General features: G+C 30.2%; 1 protein-coding gene across 1 annotated transcript; it reads left to right on the top strand.

Moving 5' to 3' along the window:
• The first annotated feature begins 246 nt into the window (after positions 1-246).
• LOC143548042 (uncharacterized) lies at positions 247-798 on the top strand. Its single transcript, XM_077039311.1, has one exon. The coding sequence runs from the start codon at positions 247-249 to the stop codon at positions 796-798; it is 552 nt and encodes a 183-aa protein (XP_076895426.1).
• Positions 799-11,512: the final 10,714 nt, after the last annotated feature.

The following is an 11,512-nucleotide window of genomic DNA, read 5'->3' on the forward strand; positions in this document are numbered from 1 at the left end:
CTTTTTCTTTCTGTTTTGCGCTCAAAGTCCTCTCAAACTCATTTTCCAACTTATACGCCGTATATCTTATACGGCGCATAAGTTTTTCTTGGTGCTCGTTTTCCGAGCGTATAAGTTTCTCGATATACGCTAAGTTTGTGTTTCGTATAAGTCCCTTCACTTATACGTTCTCTGACATATACGATGTATATGATATACGACACATAAGTCTCTTTTTTGCATTTTCGTTTTTGTTGTGTTTCTCCAATGGCAGCCTCGAACAGTTCTGTTGTTCAAAACATGACCATTGATTCCTCTAATCCTCTTTACCTTCATCCTTCTGATCATCCCGGTATGATTCTTGTTTCTAAATTCTTTGACGGTGCCGGTTTTGGAGTTTGGAAAAGAGCAATAACGATTGCTCTTTCAACCAAAAACAAGCTCGGCTTCATTAACAATAATGTGATCATGCCAGCTAATGAATCACATCTTGCATTTTGGCGAAGTTGCAATGATTTGGTGATCTCATGGATTCTTAACACTCTCACTCATGATATTCGTGATAGTGTTTTATATGATGAAACTGCTCAGATTCTTTTGAATGAGCTTAATTCTCGTTATGGTCAAGCAAATGGTGCTAAGATTTATCAATTGCAAAAGAACTTTTGCCAAATCACTCAAGGTAGTAGTGATACTTACTTTGCTAAAATGAAGTCGAATTGGGACGAGTTGAATGCAATTAATACCATTCCTTCTTGCACTTGTGGTGTTGCTCACGCTTTTGCTAAGAGAGATGAGGATCAAAGGCTAATTCAGTAGTTCCTTATTGGCCTTAATCCTAGTTATGACATGATTAGAAGCAGTATTTTGATGATGTGGCCCCTTCCTTCTATCAATCGTGCTTATGGGATTCTCATTCAAGATGAGAAGCAAAAAAAAGATTCACACCATCACTGATTTCACTGCATCTACGCATGCAAGCAGTGGGGTCCCGTCAGTGGAGAAACGGGGAGAATAGAAGGACTTTGGTATGCACTCATTGCAAGAGAAATGGACATTCAGTGAACAAGTGATATAAGCTAATACGATTCCCAAAAGATTACAAGACCAACAAAGGAAAGAAGTTTGCTAACCTTGCTAAAGATCAACATGGAATTATTCCTTTAACTGGAGATCAAAGGAAGAGTGATCCTAGCCAATCTAATCAACAAATTATCACTCAATAACAATATCATGACTTGATGGCTTTATTGCAGCAGAATCAAATTCAATCTGAGCCTTCACCTACTTATGCTGCTAACAGTCCCAAAATCATCATTCATGAATCTTTCAGAGGTATAATGTCTTGCACTTCTTCGAAATCTAATTCTAAATGGATCATTGGCACTGGTGCTAATGATCATATGTGTCATGATGAAACTTTGTTTTCAAGCGTTTCTTCTCTCAAAAATCCTATTTTCATCAATCTTCATAATGACACATCTGTAACAGTCCATCAACATGGAATTGTTTCTCTAACTGATAAAATTTCTCTATCAAAAGCTCTTTTCGTGCCGTATTTCAAAAATAATCTTCCCTCTATGTCAAGATTATGTTATGATATTGATGGTATCGTTCTTTTCTCTAAAAACACTTGTGTTTTGCAGGCCCTTTTCTGTAGAACCCACACGCTCTTGGTGATCTGCTGAATGGTCTTTATCTTCTTCAGGCCACTAAGCAATTTCATGTTAATTCTTTTGTTTCAAATAAAACATGTAATTCTATTGTTAGTTGGGAAACCTGACACAACAGACTTGATCATTTACCAAGTTACAAATTGAAACAATTATCTTTCTAGGTTGAAGTTAGATTTTACATAATTTAGTAGCCAATTATTTAAAAGCAATAACTCAGCAATTTAAGCCCAAAATGCCCTGGGTTAATAGCCCAAATAAAATATATAAACCATTTTAGCATCCCACGAATAGCCTATTTACCACAAATTACGTTGACTCGAAACAAACCCGATTATCAATTAAACCGAACCTACTTAGGGTTAGTACTGTGTTGCCTGTTGGGAAAAACCTGATCTACCCGACCCATGGAACTCGAAACTCGATTACCCGTAAAAACAATTGTAAAAACACAATATACAACTACATGATATTTTCAAAACAAACCCGATTATCAATTAAACCGAACCTACTTAGGGTTAGTACTGTGTTGCCTATTGGGAAAAACTTGATCTACCCGTCCCATGGAACTCGAAACTCGATTACCCGTAAAAACAATTGTAAAAACACAATATATAACTACATGATATTTTCATTTAGTCAAATTACAAGTGTCGCTAAGATGAATCAATAACTATGATAGAACTAGTTATAAGTCGTCACTTATTTGTCTCTAGCAACAAAATTCTGTATATTTATTAACGTATTTTAAATAGACGTAAGAGAGTAAAGATAGTTGATTTAATCTTTGGTTTTTATGTACGTGTGTAAGCATTTGCTACGGTTAAAAGACAATGGCATCATATATACAACTTGCAAATTTGATAATACCTTAAGTAAATTTGTTTAAGTAATTTTGTATCATATAAGTCTACAAGACACGTAAAAATTATGAAACTATAAATGACGTGCATAATTACACAAATAATAATAATATGATTTATTGATTATTAAACCATAAGATTTTAATATTTTTTATTTTTTATATTTATAAGTTAGGTCAAAACTAAAGGCGAGCACCGACATAATCAACTACCAAAGGTGAAATATCGAACTAAAACTTATAATGTTAAAAGATATTTAAATAAGCAATTTACAGAATTAAAGGAGATGGTAGTCATGATATTGTACAAAAAAAAATGTATTTTCTATTTTAAGAAGATTTTGTTGTCGAAAGTAAGGTACTTGTGTTGTTATGCGGCATTTGGGTGGGGCTTCCATTATTTCTACATAACTAGTACGTCTTATTATGCAATTAAATATCCAGATAATTTTATTGTTTATAAAAATTTTTAAGATGATTTCCAAAGCAAATTTTGATATTTATATTAGTTTTCCATTATATTCAAACTATATTTTAGTAGTTTTATCTTTATCTATGTAACTATATTTCTCAATCTTTGTATTTTTTTTGTTTTAATTTAAAAGACAAGAATAGTCACGAGTAAAATCAAGTCTAACTATACTATTAAAGCAATAAGCTTTAAGTTTATATACCCCCTTCTTATTAGTTGATTCTCATAGTTTCCATTTATATCAAGACCTTCTCTAATTTTCAAGGTATTAAAATAAATCAAAAATATATTAAATTAAGATTCATCAATGCTATTAAATTATTATTTTTTCTCTTTCCTTTAATCTTTAATTTTTCATTTTCAATACTTAAATAATAATGTAATAATGTAATATTTTAATTAATAGGAAAATTGGATTTAAATAATCACACCTTTAATGAATTGACCAATAATAATCCCACCTCCGGTATTTCCCGCTGGCAGTCCCATTTTTTCAATGTTTTTTGTTTTATAAACCAGCGTTAAAAAAACTTAACGAGGTTAAGTTTTTGCTTATGTGGCGAGTGACATGGCTTTTTCAATATCCTACCTAGGGGTGTCAAACGTGTCAGGTTGGTGGGTTGACGGGTTGATAAGTTTCGGGTTGACGGGTTAGCGTGTTGAAATTCTTCAACCCTAACTCAACCCATATATTTATTCGTGTCGTGTCGGGTCGACCCATTTAGATTCGTGTCGTGTTCGGGTTGTGTTTCGGGTCAACCCATTTTACTTTCATATACGTATACGGGTAATTCTTATTGACTTAGTAATAAATTAAACAATTAATTTCTCTTAATTATATAAAACTTGTTAATAATTTGTGATAAATTTAATTGTTTTTGTGTTTATCTCTAATTATCAATTAACAAACTTAGGTTCACATATTTAGCCTAAGATAAGAATAAACAACCGAAATAACCATAAAATAGATAGTTAGACTTAATAATGTAAAAATGTTTGAAGTAAAAAGTATATAAAAGTAGTGTAAAAAAAGTTTTACTTTTAAAAAATTGATATATGAAAAATAAAAAATCTAAGTATTTAACTTTAAAATTTAACACTTATTATCTCTATAATCAAAATATTAACTTCTCTAAAGTTGTTAAACAAGTTAACAGGTCAACCCACTTTTTAACGGGTCGGGTTCGGGTTGACCTGTGTTTTAAACGTGTTGGGTTCGGGTTGACCTGTTTAAGGAAACGGGTCGTGCCAGCCGACCCAAAACCTATATTTTTTCGTGTTGGGTTTCGGGTCGTGTCAGGAGTTGACACCCTTAATCCTACCTGGCTTTTCCCTTTATACTCACCCCTTTCACCCCTTATTTCACCCCTTTAGTTATTAAAAATCTCTTTATAAAATAATAATATAAATGCAAATCTCTATCTCTCTCTCTCTTTTCCGTTCATACACCATCACCACCACCATTTCTCCGGCGAGCCTCCACAGCCACTGAAACCCCTACCCCACCAAACTCTCTCCTTCCCTTTTAAACATTGGCCGGAAACCGCAGTCGCACCGTCGTCGTACCCACCTCCACAACAACCTTTTATCACTGTTCGAGTTTCCAGATAAACCCCTTTGTTCGACCTTTCTGTCTCCCATCGACAACACCATCTAAAAACCTATGGCCATAAACACCGTCGTGCCTTTGCGGTGAACTTATGGTGGCGACTGCGCTGTCACTTATAAATGGATTTGCAGATCTGAAACTCATTTCTCAAAGAATAGATCTGAAACGACTTAAAGAGGCTGTCGTAGTGGCTGACGAAGGTTTGAGTTGGTTGCAAGGTTATGGGTTATCACCGAAAAAAAAGACCTCTTTATACAGATCCGAAACGACGACGGTGCGGCGACGATTTCCGGTGGTGGTGGTGGTTTCCGGCCAATGTTTAAAAGGGAAGGAGAGAGGTTGGTGGGGTAAGGGTTTCGGTGGCTGTGGAGGCTCGCCGGAGAAACGGTGGTGGTGATGGTGTATGAACGGAAAAGAGAGAGAGAGAGAGAGAGAGAGAGAGAGAGAGAGAGAGAGAGATTTTTGTTTTAAGTATTTACGGGATTTTGATTAAGTATTTACGGTTGTAAAAACTAAAGGGGTGAAATAAGGGGTGAAAGGGGTGAGTATTACACGTAAGTAATCAGAGCGGGGGGGGGGGGGTGGATATAAAGGGAAAAGCCAGGTAGGATATTGAAAAAGCCATGTCACTCGCCACATAAGCAAAAACTTAACCCCGTTAAGTTTTTATAACGCTGGTTTATAAAACAAAAAACATTGAAAAGGTGAGACTGCCAGCGGGAAATACCGGAGGTGGGATTATTATTGGCCAATCCATTAAAAGTGGGATTATTTAAATCCAATTTTCCTAATTAATATTACATTTAGCTAAAAGTGTAAATTTATATTAATTAAATAACAAGACAAAAAATTCTATTTAATGCAATCTTTTAAAATCGTATGTATAGTTTGAATTCGAAATATTAAAAAGTTATTTTTGAAAATTTTATTATTTTTGGTTGATTTCATTCACCATCTTTGTTATATTTTTGGTTGATTTTATTCACCACCTGTGTTAATTTTATATATAATATATAATAAATAATTTAATTAATTATTTACGTATTTAATATAGAGATTATTGAGAATATATATATATATATATATATAATATATAGAGATACCGATATATAATATTATAATTCTGTTAAAATATTATATTATTTAAATATTTAAATTAAATTTGACAAATTGAATAGGAAATTAAGGATATTAGGAAATGATGACCCAGTGTATTAAGGAAAGGTTTAATTATGGATTTGTAAAATTTTAAATTTGATATTCCCTCCTTCCTATTTGAATTAGTTATTCATCTTCAATATTTAAATAATAATGTAATAATGTAATATTTTAAGATTACTAATACGTTAAGCTAAAAGTGTAAATTTATATTAATTAAATAACAAGACAAAATATTCTATTTAATGCAATCTTTTAAAACCGTAGCTATAGTTCGATTTCGAAATATTAAAAGGTTATTTTTGAAAATTTTATTATTTTTGGTTGTTTTCATTCACCACTTTTGTCATGTTTTTGGTTGATTTTATTCACCACCTGTGTTATTTTTATATATAATATATACTAAATAAATTAATTAATTATTTACGTATTTAATATATTACGGAGAATATATATATATATATATATATATATATATATATAATATAGAGATACCGATATAAATTATTATAATTCTGTTAAAATATTATATTATTTAAAATTTTAAATTAAATTTGTGAAATTCAATAGGAAATTAAGTATATTAGGAAAGCATGACCAGGTCTATTAATGAAAGTTTTAATTTCGGATTTTGTAAAATTTTAAATTTGATATTCCCTCCTTTATATTTGAATTAATTATTGACATAATTATGGTCTAAATTTGAATGAAAATTTTATTTAATTAACAATCATTAAGTTTTGCTATTATTACCTTAGTTGACCCATTGGCCCACTGATTTAATTACACTCATTTACTTTTAAGATTTAAAATACAAATCCATTGACTATTATTTTTTAATAATAACAATTTACGTTAGTTGACCCATTCAACCATTCACTTATTATTGTCAATATATTATAACAATTATTAACTTTTTATTTTCACACCTTACATGAATTACAATTACAATACATACTATATGATTAGTAACTTACATTTTTTACATTATGTAACATTCTATTTTACATATCTACCATTACATAAAATTAAAGAATTCTGAAATATATTAATTCATTTCGAATATAATTTTGTAACATTGCATATTATTTGAAAATCTATTAATTACATTATCAATTCTATTCCTTCCTAATTTAATTCTTTTTAAATTTTTCGAAATTCCTAACTTTATGTATCTAATCAATTACATTTATACATTCCTTCTATAATTTTCGATAACCCTAATTCATTTCCTATAAATATGTATATTTCATAGGCTAATTCTTACACCATCAACGCCTTTTTAATAAAATCGAGTAGCTTTGTGCCAAGGTTTTTACTTTTTTTTTACATATATTTCTTCCATTTTCATATTTAATTTTTGACGCTTAAAATTATTATTGGTATTTAATTTTAATTTATTTGTGTTTTTGTTAAATTTTTGTAGCAAGATGGAGCTAACCAATATCACCATGTTGAACCAACTCGATGTTCTTAACAGTGAGTGTATTCTAAAGGTCTGTATTTTGAGAGTTTGGCGGCTGAAGGACAACTCAAAGCTGTCACACCCCAACCTACGGCGGAAATGCCGGGGCAAACTGATTGCTCACAGCTTTTCAAAGGTTACTATCAAGCAACATCATAAGTTTTAATATCTACTTAATAATTTCAAACAAATATTCATGTACATCAAAGTTATAAATAAACAATTACATAAAACATCCAAAATTAAGTTCTTGTATCTTTTCTCTAACATGCATCCTAAGTTGCTTCCGACAATCTTGATAATCACGTCACACGATACCCTGCATATGCGTTGAAAATAATATAGTTTGTCAACACAAGGTTAAGTGAGTATAACACCAGATTTGTGACACATATAATAATAAGTAAAAGTGCAAACTGTTCCTGTGAGATATACAGATAAGCCATAGCACATAACAGTCAAACAATTATAAAGAATGCAAACCATAAAGAAATCAACCATAAAGAAAGGGCTCAACCAATCCATATAAATGGACATTGGTTACCAAGCAAGGACTAAACCGTGCCATAAAAATGGACATCGGTTGTCGAAATAAGCAAACCGTTCACACAAAGCAAGTAAGCAAATAGCAAGTTAAGCAAACTGATAAACACACAATGATAAACAGTTGCGGTTGAGTAAAATATAATATAAAAATATCTATGAACGCATATGTTCCCAAAACGTTTAAAAATAAGTAAAAGAGGGGAGTGAAATACTCACCTGATCGGATGAACGACAAAAATAAGGAGGATGATTGGAGTAAGATGAACCTCTTCAGGATTTAACGTTAAGAATTCCTAGTTAAATAATATAATATTAAATTAATTATAATGATTACAACATGATTTAATGAATTAAGATTTTCGATGTGATTGGGGTTAAAGTATTGGGATTATAATTTTTATTGGTCGATTGATGAACTCTACGGTTATTGTTATTGTGAAATCATTATTATCAGTTTAAACAAATAAATATGAGTTGAATAATTATATTATTATTTAATTAATATTTAATTAAATAAAATACAATTATAAATGAGTACATATATAAATATAACTAGTAATATATTAATAATTTAATACAACCGTTAAAATATGTATTTATCATACAATTTATATCTTGTAATATTTAACGGAAAGGAATTTTATTAATATAATTAATACGTCTAGAAATACGATTGTTACAAATTTTAAAGAATGATACATAATATATATATATACATATATATATATATATATGCATAAAATTAATATAAGCGGATTCGTAAAAAATGTTCAACGAAGAAGAACGTGGATTAAAGTGTCAGGTCTTAAATAAATAAATAAATAAAATAAGGTTTATTATTATAATAATATACATATAATACTTGCATATTCATATATATATATATATATATACACACACGTAAATGAAAGCTTTTAACGGAATTTTAACCAAAGACGTAATTTCATGAGGTCGTTATTTTATATTAAATATTAATTATGATAATTTATAAAATCTTTTATAACTTAAAACCCTAACAAGAAAAATTATAAAAAAAACAAACCGCTTTCAGGGGGGCTCGAACCCCACCAACCACTTGAGCTAGAGGTTTTGATGATTATTGAATGAGAACCATAATGTATATGTAGATGTAGTAAAACCCCAATTTAGATTAAGAACCCTAGAATCACAATCGCGTAAACCATTAAACGTTGATTAAATCAACATTAGGGTTTTTGTTATTGGATAAACGGCGAATCATAAACACACACAAATTACCTTAATCGATGCGTAAATTGACGAAGAACAGCGAACCAGTTTGACGGCCCAAACGATGATCGTTTTGATATATATACAGCAGTTTGTAATACAATTAAAGTTAGGGTTTAAGATCGCGAGGTCATGGGAAGGTTCCAGGAGGGTTTAATTGGAATATCTTGATCTGTTAATGGTTTATCGGTATAAGAGTACGAATGGGTTTTGATATTCTCGTAAACAAAATCAAATTGATTGCAACTTTTATAATTAAACGGTCGGTGCAGCCTGTTTAAACATTAGGGAAGATCTTATATGATTAATTCCAATAATAAACGAAGATTGAGGCCTAAGAAATTTAATTCGGGTATTCGGGTTTGGCAAAACGGGTTGGATCTTGGATTTGGGTTTTGAATCATAAAATAATATATGCATATTTGCAAGATGGCCCCTCAACAATATAGATGAATACAATAAGAGGTTAAACTAAGTTTAGGGTAAAATATGTATACATGTCAAAGTTATTTTGATAAATTAAATAAATACAATAAACAATAATAATAAAATATTAGTACTCGATAAACGTGATATTTTTATTGATAAAATTTCCCGAATACAAAAACGAGTCGGGTGATATAATTCGAAAAACCGAGTTGTTACAAAAGCCCGAGCAAGATTGGTCCATCGAAATGATTGTTCAAGATGAGATGGTATTGTTAACATATTCATTCATTTACTATATTATTCATACAATTATTTACTAATGAGATTTTGTATGAGTATTACACTTGCCTTTTGGTAATTTTGTTTGTGCTTACAGATGGGATTTGTTGAACATAGTGGGATGTAGTTGAAATTAAGACAATAGTTATATTATATGGAGCTAGAGGAATTGTTGCAATGTTGGCTATCTTTTGGTGCAATTTATCAAAGTTTCATTGATAAATGCATAGAAAGTTTTTTTTTAACTGCAAGAGCCAAGGGGGGATATTTTGATGTTTAAAGCATTAAATGGTAGTTTGATTTCAGGAAATGTGAATTCATCGCTTTTACTTGTGCAGCTCGGGCCCGTGTTCGTTCGCGATTCAACTCTTCATTTGTCAGTTCATTGTAAAAAGAAAAAAAAAACATTTACTTTTGTATGGTTATGACAAAAAGGTATGATCTATAATCAATATAACATTTCAGTTTTGAATTAATCATATATGCTTGGTTTCAGTTTATATGGCAGTTCATTGTTTTACACTAAATTTGGTTTGGTTTTGGTTATAGGTTCTGCGATTGGCTACAGCCTACAGGTAGTGAAGTTTGTTTGGTCTTTTTCCAAATGCCTAGAATGGTGAATCTCAAGGCTTTTTTAACTTTTATATGTCAACACTGATTTATTTTGACTATGTGCGTGGCTTGAACTAAAAGATTTGGAAGAAGTGGGGGGATTAGATGACTCGATGGAATGGATTTGTTCAAGTTGATTGCTATTATTTTTGTTTATGTATCAATATTGAATAAGGATAGTAATATGTTGGTATAACTAATCTTTGTAATTATCTTTATATAACATATCATCATATTTTTCAAGTCGTCGCAATGTTTGCATTTTAGTAGTATTTATTTTGCCTTTAATTTTCAATAGTAGCTTTCTAAGTCATTAATATAACAAACTTCTAAAAATGGTTTGTTAGGCCATGGGGTATACTCTAACCCCAACATACGTTAAAATGACATGAAATTAAAAAAAATGAATTAAACCACTCCTCATTTGTGCTAATTTTGTTAAAAAAAGAGTCTTTGATTATGCTTTTAACGAGTTAAAAGGCAAATAACAATAAACTAAATTAATAATTAGTAGGGGTGAGATAAGTTAAAAGGATTAAACTATTTTCTTTGGGTGACATGGAATGAAAGAGAGATAAATGAGTGATGTTATGAAGTTAAGATGAGTTAGAGTATACCCATGGCCTTATGATCAATTGATTTTTTTTAATGATTTAACCAGGGTAATTAATACACATCATTGTTTCATATATTGTGACACTTGGTTCATTTGTTTCCTGTAGTATATTACTTTTATCATATATGGTTAGATCATACCAATTTTGAAAAGTCGTCCTTATTATCATAAGCTTCATATTATATCAATTTTATGTTTTAAATACTTCCTTTTAGACCAGTTATTCAATATTTATTCATTTTTAGATTATATGTTTTTCTATTTTGGGTATTTATTCATTTTTAGATTATATGTTTTCTATTTTGGGTTTGTCATAGTGTCAAACGTTTTAAGTTGAAAGATTTAACGAGAAAAGAATATGGTCAAATAGTTCTAGAGTCGTCTCAGTTGACTATTAATATCCATGAACAACTTTTAAATAACTTCACTAAAACAAAAGTAAGATTGTTTCAAGTATTTATATTATTATATTTATTTTTTAGTTGTTTATGGTTTATTACCACCCCGTGTAATACACGGGTTCTAATATAGCATACAATAACATTACTAAAAAACTAGTAAATT

The sequence above is a fragment of the Bidens hawaiensis genome, unplaced genomic scaffold, assembly GCF_021521415.1.
Source record: "Bidens hawaiensis isolate Kalapana, Puna unplaced genomic scaffold, B.hawaiensis_p1.1 tig00014901_1, whole genome shotgun sequence".
Classification (NCBI taxonomy): domain Eukaryota; kingdom Viridiplantae; phylum Streptophyta; class Magnoliopsida; order Asterales; family Asteraceae; genus Bidens; species Bidens hawaiensis.

Coding starts and splice junctions, on each gene's coding strand:
- LOC143548042 (XM_077039311.1), top strand. CDS start 247: ATGGCAGCCTCGAACAGTTCTGTTGTTCAAAACATGACCATTGATTCC.